At 54.9% G+C, this 14,310-nt stretch overlaps 1 protein-coding gene across 1 annotated transcript in view; it reads right to left on the bottom strand.

Annotated features, from left to right (window-relative positions):
* Positions 1 to 14,310, bottom strand: part of RNF43 (ring finger protein 43) — a 66,668-nt gene that overhangs the window by 3,178 nt on the left and 49,180 nt on the right. The window contains exons 3-9 of the mRNA XM_005900646.3: positions 14,173 to 14,295; positions 7,659 to 7,733; positions 7,416 to 7,547; positions 6,748 to 6,852; positions 4,073 to 4,234; positions 3,067 to 3,169; positions 884 to 2,239 (exon numbers count right to left, since the gene is read on the bottom strand). Coding sequence (XP_005900708.2) covers positions 884 to 2,239; positions 3,067 to 3,169; positions 4,073 to 4,234; positions 6,748 to 6,852; positions 7,416 to 7,547; positions 7,659 to 7,733; positions 14,173 to 14,295 — 2,056 coding nt within the window. The remainder of the gene's footprint in view (positions 1 to 883; positions 2,240 to 3,066; positions 3,170 to 4,072; positions 4,235 to 6,747; positions 6,853 to 7,415; positions 7,548 to 7,658; positions 7,734 to 14,172; positions 14,296 to 14,310) is intronic.

Genomic DNA, 14,310 nt, shown 5'->3' with positions numbered 1-14,310 from the left:
AGTCAGTCAGTCGTGTCTGACTCTTTGCAACCCCATGGACTGTAGTCCACCAGCCTCCTCTGTCTATGGAATTCTCCAGGCAAGAGTACTGGAGTGGGTTGCCCTTCCCGTCTCCAAGGGATCTTCTCAACCCAGGAATCGTATCCAGGTCTCCCACAATGCAGGCAGATTCTTTACCATCTGAGCCACCAGGGAAGCCCAGAAATATGGTTATCTCTAGTTATATCTCCTATAAGATCTCATATAGCCTGGAATTATGTTTTTCAGTAACTATCTGTCCATACTCTTCTTGGCTTCCTTTGTATTTACAACTAATATTGAGCTGTATGCATTGGTATAGCTGTACCAATTTTTAAAATATTGAAACACTTGTGTTTGGATTTCCCTTGTGGACTAGTGGTTTAGAACACGGGTTCGATCCCTGGTCTGGGAAGACCCCACATGCCAGGGGGCAGCGAAGTCGGTGCTCCACAATGAGAGCAGCCCGCACGGCAATGAAGAGCAGCCCCTGCTTGCAGCAAGTCGAGAGAGCCCACATGCAGCAACAGAGTCCCAGTACAGCCAAAATAGATAAATTATTAAAACAAACAAACAAAAAGAAACACTTGTGTTTGAGTTGCTGCCGCAAACCACTCCAAGTGTTTTCTGATGTCTCAGCCACACTCGGACCTCACCTAGACCTCCCTACAATCTGGCAACTGAAGGATTAACAGCTGGCAGAGCCAGACCATTCAAGCCAGCATCCCACCCTACGCCAGTATTTGTCCAGTATTTGAAATGTCACCCCGTGGGGCCCTTCTCAGCTTCCATCAGCCCCTTGGATAACTCCATATCCAGCTCCAGTCTCTTCTCCCCACCAGGCCCACTTCCTCTGAGAACTCACCAGGCTGGGCTGGTAGCACCTGGCAGTGTGGATAAGGGCATGGCCTGCCCTCCGGGTTGCCAGAACTCCATGCGGAAGGCCCCTCCCCAGATGGGTGTGGTCCGAGGGGCTGGCGTGGAGTCAGACACAACCACACTGGCTGGGAACTCGGGTATGTAGGGCCTGGGGCTTCTGGTAGCAGCCTCCTCTCCAGGCCTGGATGGCCGAAGAACAGTGGGTGGGCCTCTGGGGACCAAGGGTGTGCCAGGCTTGGGCCATAATGGGGGAAAATCTGGCAAGTTGGGTGGGTAGTCAAGTCCTGGGATCGAGAGGCTGGGGTGGGCTCCAGGGGTCCCCCTCGCCGTCTCCTCTGTGGGTGTCGGACAGAAAGGCTGGATTTCTGCAAGTGGAAGAGGCTGCTGGCTGTGGGGCTGGAGCTGGAGGCGTCGGGTGGCCTGGGGGCTGGCTCCGTGAGGGCCCGGGGCCGCTGCGGGGCGGGGGGCTGCCCTGAAAGGGCTGCTGGGCTGCACCTGGTCGCGTGCAGATCGGGCGAAGGCGGCTCCGGCTGGAGCTGTGTCCGAGGAACGGCAGGCCTGGATGGGGGGACTGCAGTTTCGGGATCAGCCTTCCTGCCGTGCCACCGGAAGCGTCTTCTGTAGTGGTGGTGCCGGTGGCGGTGGTAGTGGACGTGGCTGGAAACCTGCGTTTCCCCCACGGGCACCACTGAGTCCAGAGAACGGGGCCGGGAGGCCATGCTAGGCTGAGCCGCCTTCCCCGGGGGCTCCCCTTCGGGGCTGCAGTAGACCAGGGGGTCGAAGTCACTGCTCAGGGAGCTGCGGAAGGTGGAGCTGCTGCCGTGGATGCCCTGCAGGCTGACGTCCGTGCAGTTAACCACCGAGTCGCTCGAAGAGCCGTGGCAGGGCCCCGAACTGGAGTCGCTGGCTGGCCCATCCGCCAGGTAGCCGCTGCGTTCTGTGCGGTAGCTCTCTCCGGACCCGCTGCTGTCGTGGGGCCTGGTCCGGCGAGGGGGCGCGGGGCAGGTGGCAGGGTGCTGGGAGGTGCAGCGGAGGTGGCTCAGGCCCCAGCCCGGCGCGTATGGGCGTGGGGCCACCGCCAGGCGCTGGGGCTCGCCCGGAGCGCGGGGGTGTGTGGTTCTGGGTTGGCGGTGGTGCCGCGCGCCCACGCCTGGCTCCTGGGACGGGAGGAAGGGGCCGGGCCGGGTGGGCCGAGCCACGGCGCTCCGGGAAGGGCCCAACAGGTAGGCGGCGGGCAAGTGGTAGTGCGCGTGGCCGGGGTGCTGGCGAATGAGGTGTAGCCTCCGGCCCGGTTCCTGGTAAGCTCGAGAGGGTCCCAGGGACTGTGAAAGCGAATCTCCCTCTGGAAGAAAGAACCAAGAGCATAGGTGTTTGACTCCACCGGCCGAAGGAGGGTGCATTCAGGAAAATGGGGCTCTATTGCACATCTTCGGCCTGCAGTCGCCCACAAGCTCCGTCAGAGTCTGCAGCACCCAGGATGCTCCTAACCTGCCTGCACCCCGGGACGCCCTTGCCCCGTCCCATCAGCTGTCCCCTAGGGGGTTCCGCTGAGCACGGCTCCTCCCATCAACGGTCCTTTGGGGACTTTCACCCAGGTCCACCGGAGCCCACACTGCACTTTTGGGTGAATTATAAAAAGGCTCTCTTTCCTCCAGATACTTCTCTTTCATCTTTTAGACTATGGTCATAATATCCTGGTTTTGTTAGAATAGGATACTTTATTGCCAGAAAAGTGGAGTAGTAAATATACCCACCGGCCTGATTTAGAATCAACAAAGCTGTCATGAAAATACACAGAAAAGCTGTCTGCCCGGCTCAGGGGAGGTACCCTCAACCAGTGCACAACTTCTATTTTTAAAAATTTTATTAACTGCTGTTGTTGTTTTGGCTGCACTGGATCTTCATTGCAGTGCTTGGGTTTATGTTTCTTAGTTGCCCTGAAGCGTGTACGATCTTAGTTCCCTGACCAGGGATCAAACCCACATCCCCTGCATTACAAGGTAGATTTTTAACTACTGGACCACGACGGAAGTCCCAAGGGCACAGCTTAGAGAACGTCTGAGTCAGTCCTGCCTTCTGCTCCACTTCAAGGCAAAACATTTGCCCAGAAGGAAGCCCCTTCTCTACCCATCTGCCTGCACACAGGGGAGCCCTTGGCCCACCTCCTACCTACGATGTTGAACATGCAGAGGGGGCAAGTGCGATGCTGATGCAGCCAGGGGTCCACACAGGTACGATGGAACTCATGGAGGCAGGAAATGACCCGGAGCTCCTGGAGAAAACAAAGGGTCAGAGCCAAAGTTGACGGCAGCTACAGCAGTGGCTAGGAAGCAGGGCATCCCTGACTCCCTCAGCCCTCCCCTTTTAAAAATTCATTTGTTTAATTTGGGCTGCACTAGGTCTTCGTTCGGAGAAGGCAGTGGCACCCCACTCCAGTACTGTTGCCCGGAAAATCCCATGGATGGAGGAGCCTGGTGGGCTGCAGTCCATGGGGTCGCACAGAGTCGGACAGGACTGAAGCGACTTAGCAGCAGCAGCAGGTCTTCGTTGCTGCTTTCGGGCTTTCTCTAGTCATGGTGAGCAGGGGCTACTCCCCTGTTGCGGTACACTGGCTTCTCGCAGTGGCTTCTCTTGTTGCAGAGCACTGGCCCTTAGGGCACACACGCTTTAGAAGCTGTGGAGTGGGCTTAGTTGAACCCGTGGCATGTGGAATCTTCCCAGACTAGGGATTGAACCCATGTCCCCTGCATTGGCAGGAGGTTTCTTAACCACTGGACCACGAGAGAAGTTCTTGGCCTCTCCTTTATTGCCAACACCTGCTTTCAAAGACCTCCTAGCACAACAGAAAAAGTATGGGCTTTGGTATCAAGAGAATCTAGACTTTTGCCACTGCATATGACCTTGGGCAAGTTTCTGAACAGTTTTCTGCTGTAAAATGAGGCTAAAAAACTAATCCACCCCGACCCCTCACTGTCAAGAGGGTGACAGATGCCTCTAGAGCACTCACTGCAGAGCTTGGCATGTGGTACACACTCAACAAACAGAAGTTCTCTTTCCCTGGAAAACCAGGAAAATGACCAAACCTCAGGGTTGTCCATGCAGGATACACAGGACACAGATGCAGACCGGATGCCCACACTAGCCTCACCCACCTCCCTCTCCAGCCTGGCCTCACCTGGCCCTCGGAGAACTCCTCCAGGCAGATGGCGCACACCGGGGCGGAGCTGCAGCTGCTCCTGGAGTCTGGCCACTCCTTCCGGGCGCCCCGGCAGCCGGCCCGGTAACTCCTGGTGGCCAGCTGGCTGATGGCCCAGGCTGTTCGCTGCTGAAGGGGGTCCTGGGGAGAACGGTGGGCCAGAATGGGACCAGGGCTCCTCCCCCTGCACCCTGGCCTGTGCTCAGGTCCCTGTCACGCAGTTAGATCACACGACCACTGGACCACCCAGGGAGTTTGTACTCTCGGAGTCCTTCCACGGCCCTGTAAGCATTTCATCCCATTCCCCCATGCGTACTATTACCTTTCCTTCCCTTGATGACCCAGGAGAGGAACTTTTCTCCCAACTGCCCCGCCTTGACATGGCATCTTGAATATCTAATAGGCACGTCCAACTTCACAAGCCCCACACCCTAATGCCATGAATCACCTCAACCACACACTTGTCCTTCCCCAGTCCTCCTCCCCTCAGTAAATGGCAATTGTTCTTTTAACCGCTCAGGCCAAAAATAACGGTGTCATTCTTAACTATTCTCAACTGATTCCTCCATGATCAATCCATTAGAAGACCTGTTGGCCCTGAGGTTCTATAGAAGTGATGGTTCCAGGAGTTAACTGTTTCTCCTAATAATATTTTGCCCATTTAGAACTTTACTGTTAGAGTGGAAGAAAATCCCTATGGAGGAAGATCCATTCATACCGTGGAGTAAGGATGCTTTGGGCATGGGTAATAGCTGGTGGTAAGACTGTGATGGTTTTGATCACTTGTTAAGGAATGCTAAGGGGGATCTGGATTGGCTGGAATGCTGCCATCTGATGGGCACTTGGGATCTTGTGTTTTTGAACACCAAGGGAGTAACTGTGGGTGTGGTGGACCCGTTTTATGGAAATCTATAGAAGGGAAGGCTGTGTTGTACAATGTTATGATCCATTAGGGTGGATGGAGTCTTCCTAATCCTGGCACCAAATACACTCAGTTAATCTTTTTATCAAATAGATTCATTAACTACAGTAAGAATCTCCGATTCTTGAATGGGTTATCAGTTCAGTTCAGTTGCTCAGTCGTGTCCAACTCTTTGCGACCCCATGAATCGCAGCACGCCAGGCCTCCCTGTCCATCAACTCCCAGAGTTCACCCAAACTCATGTCCTTCGAGTTGGTGATGCCATCCAGCCATCTCATCCTCTATCGTCCCCTTCTCCTCCTGCCCCCAATCCTTCCCAGCATCAGGGTCTTTTCCAATGAGTCAACTCTTTGCATGAGGTAGCCAAAGTATTGCTGTTTCAGCTTCAGCACCAGTCCTTCCAATGAACACCCAGGACTGATCTCCTTTAGGATGGACTGGTTGGATCTCCTTGCAGTCCAAGGGACTCTCAAGAGTCTTCTCCAACACCACAGTTCAAAAGCATCAATTCTTCGGCACTCAGCTTTCTTCACAGTCCAACTCTCACATCCATACATGACCACTGGAAAAACCATAGCCTTGACTAGATGGACCTTTATTGGCAAAGTAATGTCTCTGCTTTTGAATATGCTATCTAGGTTGGTCATAACTTTTCTTCCAAAGTTATAGGTTTTGCATTTTCCTTTTTAGTTTACTAAAGTAGTACTACTAACTCTCTTATTTCAAAGAAAGAAAGAAAAAGAAAACCTGTTGGCTTTGCCTTCAAAGTATAGGGAGAATCTAATTCTCATCACTTTGACTCCTCCCTGAGCCAAGCTACGATTACTGTCACCTGGAATCTGGTAATAGCCTCTGTGCTGGTTGCTCTGTCTCCAGCCTTGCTGCCCTGTAATCTGGTCTCACCTCAGTGGCATGAGTGATCGTGTTAAAAGTTAAGTCAGATCATGGCTCTAGTTCTGCTCAAAACCATCCCATGGTTCCCATTTCATCCAGAGTGGAAAAAAAAAAAAACTCATGACAACAGCCTAGACAGTCCAATACCACTGGGCCCCCATGAACTCTGTCCTCACCTCCTGCCCTGCCCTCTTACCCACTGTATTCCACCGCATGCCTTCGTGCTGATCCTCAGACATACCAGGTACACTTCTGTCTCAAGGGCTTGCAGTGTCCTGATTTCTCACCTCAATCACTTTCTCTCCAGGCATCTGCACGCATCACCCCCTCACCCACTGAGGGTCTTTCCTGTAAAGTCATCCTCTCAATGAGGCCTTCCTTGGCCTTGCTTTTAAAAACTAATGCTGCTCCCTTTGCATTCCTTCCCCTTTTTTATTTTTCTCCCTGGACTTACCACCATCTAAGGTATTCTATATTTTACTTATTTTGTTGTCTATTTCCACTAGAATGAAAGCTCCCTGAGGGGAGAGAGCTTTTGTCTTTTGCTCACTGCAGGAGCCCCAACACCTGGAACGTGCCTGACACATAACAGGAGCTCTCTATTTGTTGAATGTTTTGTTGAATGAATGAACAAATGAGGACACCTGTGCGGAGAGGCTGCTGGAAATTAACGAAGTCATTTGCAAGCAGGGAGTGGGGGAGGGGACAGAAGGGGGGTTGATGTAAACTGTTTCATGGGCACAAGGGCACCTTCTTTCCTTACTTTTTCCCTTCCTGCTCCCCACCCTCCCCCACACATGCGCTTGCCCACCTCCACCAGGAAGCCCACCCTGCTCACCGGCCTGCTGTGGCGAGGGCGGCACCGGATACGCAGCACCAAGGCCAGGATGACCACAAAGATGATGCCCACCACCGTCAGGAGGATCCATACATCGTAATCTGGCTGGGGGAGTGAGCAGAGAGAGAAAGGGTCACACCTGTAGAAGGAGAGAGGCCAACTCGGGAGAAACACAGGAGACACACAGAGAACAGGGGGGCCCCTTGAGTCTCCAAGAGGGGGTAAGGTCACAGGTGGGGTTAGGTGGTCCCTTTCTGCCCACAGACACTCACTGGGGAGGGTCCTCCAGATGCCAATTGTGAGAGGTACGATCTCAAGGTCTGTGTGCTTGGGGAAAAGGGGACAGCAACCCCTCTGCAAGGTGGGAACTTCCCAGTGGGTGGAGAAATACCAGCCAGGCGTCAGGGGGCCCAGGGGTTCATTCTGGCTCTGCTACTGTGTTCCAAGAAACCAAGATGCTGAAAAACCACTTCAGAACTCAGCCGGCCCAATCTGTTCATCCTGAAGATGCAGCCCAGAGTGGGGAAGAAAGGGGATAGAGTTGGCCTGGGGGGCTTCTAAGGTCTCTTGCGCTCCAGGAGTCTGAGGGCTTTCGGAGACAGTCGCACAGGGAAAGGGGGTAGTGATTGCAGGTGCTGGGGCCAGGGCTGGAGACCTGGCCCGCTTACCCAGGTCGGGGGCTCCTTCAGCTCAATCCTCACGTGGGCCTTTCGGTTCTTGTACACAAACTCCATCAGCTTCTCGGCATCGTGACCCCAGATCAACACCACAGGCCACGTCAGCCCCAGAGGCTGCTGCAGCTGCAGGAGAGGAAGTGCCCACAAGGGCAGCTGTGTCCTGACTTCTGCTCCTGCAGCACCTCTCTCTTCCTCCCTCCAGCCCCCTCCTCAAGCACCCCTCATCCAGGGTACCTGCTCAGCAGCAGCGCGATCCTCCGTGATGTCAAAGAGGACGGCGCTGGCGCCCCGCTCCCCCGCCATCCGGGCCTGCAGAGACACACAGCAGAGGTCTGGCGAGGGTCAGACACAGCCCGTCCACACCCCAGCCTCACCCCCTCACACATCCACCCCTGCCTAAGGCGCACCCCACACCTCTGCACGCTCACACCTCTAACACATGCAAGGGGTCAGTGTGGTTAGGGTCTCCCTTCCCTGCCCTGAGCTCACCCAGGGCCATTGCCTTCAAGGATCACATTCAGTCCTTCCTTTTGTAAGGGAGCAAACCCTTAACAGGATTCAGTAGGTGCTAGGGGGTGGACTAGGCTCCAGGCCTGGGGACAAGTAAGATGGCCCTGCCATGGAGGTACCTCTAGTCTGCCTTCGCTAAGAAGGGTGAGAACCGAGAGCAGGGAGTGATCGCAGTCCCCCAACCCGGGGCGTTGGGGGTGACCGGTCCCCTGTTCAGAAAGGCGGAGAGCTCCTTCCGAACAGAACTGGGCTTTCCAGGGTCCAGCCTTGCCCGAGAAGAGGAGGGTGCAGGGCATCCCCTCGCCTCCGCAGGCCGATCCAGGAGCCCGGGGCGCTCCTCTCCCCCGGCGTCAAGGACAGTCCCGGGCTCAGCCCATCTCTGTCTCCCCGCCGCTGTCCAGTTGGCCAACTACCCCTCGGCTCCAGTTCAGGGCCTTACTGAGGCCCCCGGCCGGTGCTTTCTGCCCTTCACCCCTCCCTGAGGGGGGCGACAGAGCCTGGGCTGGGGAGGCACCCAAGGGGCTGTTCCCACAAGGACGCCACACGCGCGCTCGCCAAGCTCCCAGAGTCGAGCCAAGCGGGCGAGCAGACGGCAGAGCCAGAGAGAGAACCAGAAGCCAGAGAGAGAACCAGAAGCGGGAGTCGAGGGGCTCTGGGGGTGCAGGAAGACGCGAGAGCTGAGAGCTGAGGCTGCGGTGGGGGCGCGCGGGCAGAGGACCGGCAGACAGAGCGCTCCGCGGCCTCCCTCGGGCGCACACGCCCTCCAGGCCGCAGGCCTGGGGCCTCAGGGCCCGGGCCTGCTGAGGGCCTGGGGCTGGGGCCTCGGGGCCGGAGCCTTCCTGCAGGCGCTGAAGGAGTTAACCGCTCCACACATGGTGGAGGCAGGAAGAGGAGCCCGCGCCGGGCTTACTCACTCGCTCACACCCCCAGCGCTTTGATCTCGGCTTCCCTTCCCGGGAGAGCCTGTCGGGGCAGGTCTCCGAACAGGTCTCCCGCAGGGCCGGCCGGGGGCACGGCTGCTGCTCCCTGCTCCCCACTCCCCGGGCAGCCGTAGGGGCCCCTCAGAACAGGCAGGGACGCCCCGGGAGGCTGGTGGAGACACTCAAGCGGGGCTTTTTCGGTCTGGAGGACAACTTCCCCCTTCCCTTCCTCCTTCCCTGCGGAGCTGGGCCGGGCCCTCCACCAGCGCCCAGGCCCAGGCTCGCCAGGCTGTCCCTGTGCGAACTGCTGAAGAGGCGGAGAGCTCACAGCTTTCATCCTCCTCTAGCCTGCTTTTGCGCTGGAAGTCTCCCCTAGGAGACCCCCTAGGCCATCTAGGTGACCCCAGGGAAAAAAATAAAAGTGGTCCAGGGACTTCCCTTGTGGTCCAGTGGTTAAGACTCTGCTCTTTTAATGCAAGGGGCGTGGATTCCATCCCTGGTTAAGGGACTAAGATCCCACGTGCTGTGAAGGTGGCCAACCAAATTAAAAAAGTTGTCCAATCTTCAGAGGCCTCCAAACCACAGCATGGGAGCTACCCCAGGGGAATAGGAGAAGGACTCCTGCTAATCTCCTAGTCCATAAACTGGCCAAGAGGTGGGGTGGGGGTCACCCCAGCAGTCACAGAACTGAGACTCCTGGATCCTCAGTGCCACCAAGGCCTTCTGCTTCTCATCCCCAGGGTGAGACCTTGAACCCAGCCCAGCCGGGAAGAGCAGGAGGGAAGGGCACAGACTTCTTCCTCTAGAGATGTTCTGACTTCCCCACCCCTCTCTCTTTGAAGGGTTGGGGTAGGAACAGTGGAAAGTAATTACCCTGATGTTCAAACACCCCAGCCGAATACAGCCCATAATTACAAAGTTGTAAAAGTGATCAAAGAGAGAGGGTTGGCCAACAGGGAAAACAAACAGGACTTTCAGGCAGTGGGTGTCCATGTCCAGAATTCTAGGAATCAAAAAGCAACATATAGGGCCAGATGGCTGTCCCCTCGGGGGACTACCCATGCTGCCCTGCTGCACCCGAGCAAGAGGGAGGGAGGAAGAGAAGCACTTCTTCAGAGACGAGAACCTGGAAGAGAGAGGATGGGCAGGCCCTCAAGATAGATAAGCTTTAGAAAGACATCCCAGAGGCCTCTCTGGGAGCTGCAGAGGCAGCCGGCCTTCTAAGAGCAGTAAGCAGGCTGCCCACTGCCTAGAGCAGGGAGGCCAGTGTGTCCCAGGACTCGGGCACGTCTACGCTCTGCACTGCCCCGCACCTTAGATCTTCCTCTCCAGACACATCACTGTGGATCTCCCCCTCATCACTGACTGAGCACCCACTGTGCCCAGGACACCAAGCCGGGGAAGGCCAAGCCCTCCAGAACAACTCATAATCTAGCTGTGGAGACAAGGCATATATGTAAAATTATAATGCTGATAACATTCTAGAGTACAAATAAATGAAACAGACCAGTCATTTCCAAACCTTTTTTCACTGCAGAAAGCCCTTTGCTCCATCTTCCCCACCACCACACACACACACACACACACACACACACACACACACGCGCATGCACGCACACATTGACAAATCTTCAACACAAAAGAGATAAAAGTGAGTTGAGGTTGAGGGTGGGACTGGGGGTAAGAAGGACCCTTGGCTTCCCCGCTCCCACCCCAGCCCTGGACAAGGCCCTTTCATGAAGTCTGGTGTGAAAGCATGGCCAGAGACCCTGGGAGCATGCCTGGAGGTGAGGGCTTCTGCTCTCAGTGGCCTAGCTGGGCTGAGTCAGCCAGGACAGATTCAGTAGAAGAGGTGGGCTTCATCTCGGCTTGAAAGTGAGAGTAGGAGGAAGTAGAAGGGATAACACCTTTATTGAGATCCACTCTGCCCAGACTGAATCTGCTATCAGTTATTAGCTGTGAAACTTTGGGCAAGTCATTTAACTGCTCTGTGCCATAGTTTTCCAATAATTGAACCTACTTCATAGGGTTGTTTTGAGGGCTATATAATTTAATCCATGTAAAGCCTTATAATAAGTGCCTGGCACAGAGTAAGTGTTCTGTAAGTGTTATTATCGTATTAGCTATTATCATGTGCTTTGCGTGCGTGATTTCATTTGCTCATCACAACAACTCTATAAGACAGTCACCAGCCCCACTTCTAAATTGACGAAACTGAGGCTCAGAGAGACTGAACAACTTGTCCAGGGTCACACAGCTGATAAGCAGTGGAAGCAGAATTCCCACCGAGGATTTCAGCCTTCTGAGTACCTGGTTACCAGGGGGTGGTCTCTATCGTAAAAGAAGCGGGGCTTATATCCATCTTTTTGTCTCTAGAGCCAGCTCCTTCCACCAGGCCAAAAGCCACTGTTCCGGTCCAGGCACAGGGTGGTAAGGGCCTGGGGAATCACAAGGGTGCTAACAGAGAAACAGAGACGGGGACTTCCCCGGTGGTCCAGTAGTGAAGACCCCACACTTCCAGCGCAGGGGGCTCCAAATTGATCCCTGGCTGGGGAACTAAGATCACACATGCCGTGAGGCATGGCCAAAAAAATACTAAATAAGAAGAAACCAATCTTGGTGACTGGGCAGGAGGAGGAAGGTGGTGGTGCTGACAAGAATGAAAGTCCAGAAGAACTACAGTGAGGGTTTCAGAGACAGAGCGAGGACAGTGAGAGAGAAAGACCAACCTTGATAACCAGCACAGGAGAAAGACGCCGATGACCAGGGCCACAGTGACCGCTGCAATCATTTGTTGGGTGATCGCTGTGTGCTAGGCACAGGGCAAGAGCTTCCATCTGCACTGTCTCTTCCACCCCTCCTAACTACTACATGACGTCAGCCCCATCATTATTCCCCTTTTACAGACGGGGAAACGGAGGCTCCAAGAGCTGAAATGTTCAAGTCACACTGAGGGCAGTGGAGACACCGGGCTCCAGGCACAGAGCTGCCTGGCTCCCGAGCCCCAGTTCTCGGGATCGTGACGGCACCCCCGACACTAACTGATACACCAACGCAGAGCTGATGGAGGTCAGTGGTTTTCAAATTTCCTCACCAAAGAGCCACCTTTCCCCTATTCCTCCCATGACCCTAGTTTTAAATATGTTTAACCAAGCTACGGAGAAGGCGATGGCACCCCACTCCAGTACTCTTGCCTGGAAAATCCCATGGACGGAGGAGCCTGGTGGGCGCAGTCCATGGGGTCGCTAAGAGTCGGACGACTAAGTGACTTCACTTTCACTTTTCACTTTCATGCATTGGAGAAGGAAATGGCAACCCACTCCAGTGTTCTTGCCTGGAGAATCCCAGGGACGGCGGAGCCTGGTGGGCTGCCGTCTATGGGGTCGCACACTGCATTTCTTAGGCACAATTCATTTTCCTATGAGAAAACTTGTATTAACATATGGAACTGATAGAATTCCAACCAAAAGCAAAAAAAAAAAAAAACCACACTGAAGAGTTCAGTTAAGCCTGTGTGATGTTTAAAATATTGGGAGGTCAAGGTGCTTCTCCTGAGCTGTTGGTTTTGCATTTGATTTAGCTTAGGCACTACTTGGCACTTGACAGACACTATTTTCAACCTCACCTTGGTCACCGGGGTAGGAAATCAAAGTCCCATTTTATGGGAGTGGAAACAAAGGCCCAACCAGGTTACTTAAGTACTTCAGAGAGCACTAACTGATGTCCCTCATGACCCAGCGTCTCTGCACATGGCTCATGTCTCCTACAGAAACTTAGTCCTCTAAGGGCGACAGGAAGCCCCCTGTCCTACGTGGGCGCATCCTGACGGATTGCTGAGTGTCCACGTGCATGTGAAGTCACTCTCTGCTTCAAAGGGACAGCAGGGCGTCTCAGAACCCGTCCTCCCCATCCGTCCATCCCCCGACCCCCTGCTCACATTCCCCTACCTGACAGCAGGCAGTCATTTACCAAATGAACAATGAGTGATATTTGGCATACTTTGTCAAGTGATGGAAATGAAATAGCCAGAAGCAGGGCAGCTTCAGCCTAACAAAATGCTGCTGCCAGCAAGGCCCCGCACCATCCTGCAGACACACCACACTCTCCAGTGCCTCTGGTGGGCCCTGACCCCCATCTCCCCCTCCCTGGGAGCCCCTTCGGCATCAGCATAACCAGAGAATATCTTCACCCATCCGTGGGCACCACACTCTGCCCACTGATTCCCCTGGGGAATCAGCAAAGAACCCAGGCTCTTCCCTTGAGACTCCTGGCCCAGGAAACAGCCCTCAGGAGGACCACGAACCCCCCTGGGAGGGCCTGGGCTTGAGCACAAGGAGAAGGCCCACAGGGTGGGGCTGTCACCCTCCTCTCTCACCTCCACTCTGGGAGTAGGACCCCCGCCCCAAAGTCTGCCTGACCGAGCCGCCCACAACCTAGCTACACTCTGGCTTGTGTCAGCATGAGAATCGTGCCACAGAGCTTCCGTTTTCCCATCCAGAACAGGAGGCAATAATCCCTGTGCCAGGGATTAAAAACTCGGGGCTGAGAACTGGATGAGGCTCGGTTCAAATCTCAGCTCCGCCCCTTGCTCACTACGTCCTCTGGCAAGTTACTCAAGTTTTCTGACCCTCACTTGTCTTCTACGTCAAATAGAGGATAACAATGTCTAGTTTTCCTGATTGTTGTGGAACGTAAATGAGAATTAATATGCAAGAAGTATCTATGCTGGGTCCCACCCTCATATCAGCACAAAGAAAACAGTCACTGATGTGAAAGCAGGGGTCGTGACCGCAGATGTGTGCGGGTCCATGAGGTGGCAGGCCGGTGGGTAGCATGCCAGCCAGAGAGCCCATGACAGTGGACAGGTGGCAGCGGCTGCCAGCTCCAGCCAGGGGCGCCCCGTGGAAGTGCATCCCACCACTCTGCAATCTCAGAGGAACAGTATTTTAAGGGGCGCTGGCTTCTGTTTCTGCTCTCTTTGCATGGTGCTCAGTGAGTATATCTGAAAGATGGAAAAGCCCTCTGGCTGACCCCTTCTTGGCACTGATGCTGGGCAGGGGGCAGGGTGTCGGAACGTCCACACGCCAGGGAGGAGGCAGGATAGGGTCCAAGCCCTAGGTGACTCCAGGAGGTTCTGCTGCTACATGGTTGGTGGGGAAAGGACAGGGGGCTGCATTTCCACGTCTCTTAGACCCGTCATGGGCTATAAAAACCTCAACTGAGCGTATCACTCTCGAGAAAAGAGTAGACAACAAGCACAGGACCTCTCACAGCCCAGAGCTGGGTGAAGAGTGTGTGGGAGTCAAGGGTGACTCTACCTTGCTGGCCAGTGACAGGCAGGGGCGGGGGGCCCGTTGGGGACTCTCCAGCTTGACGATGCTGATGAACCCAGGCTCCAGATTGTCGTCATCACTGGCGTTGCACAGGTATAGGGGGTGAGACTGCAGGGAGAAGGA

This window comes from Bos mutus, chromosome 19 (assembly GCF_027580195.1).
Source record: "Bos mutus isolate GX-2022 chromosome 19, NWIPB_WYAK_1.1, whole genome shotgun sequence".
Classification (NCBI taxonomy): Eukaryota; Metazoa; Chordata; class Mammalia; order Artiodactyla; family Bovidae; genus Bos; species Bos mutus.
The sequence above is the reverse complement of the archived record's forward strand: the minus strand, read 5'-3'. Positions and strand labels throughout refer to the sequence as shown.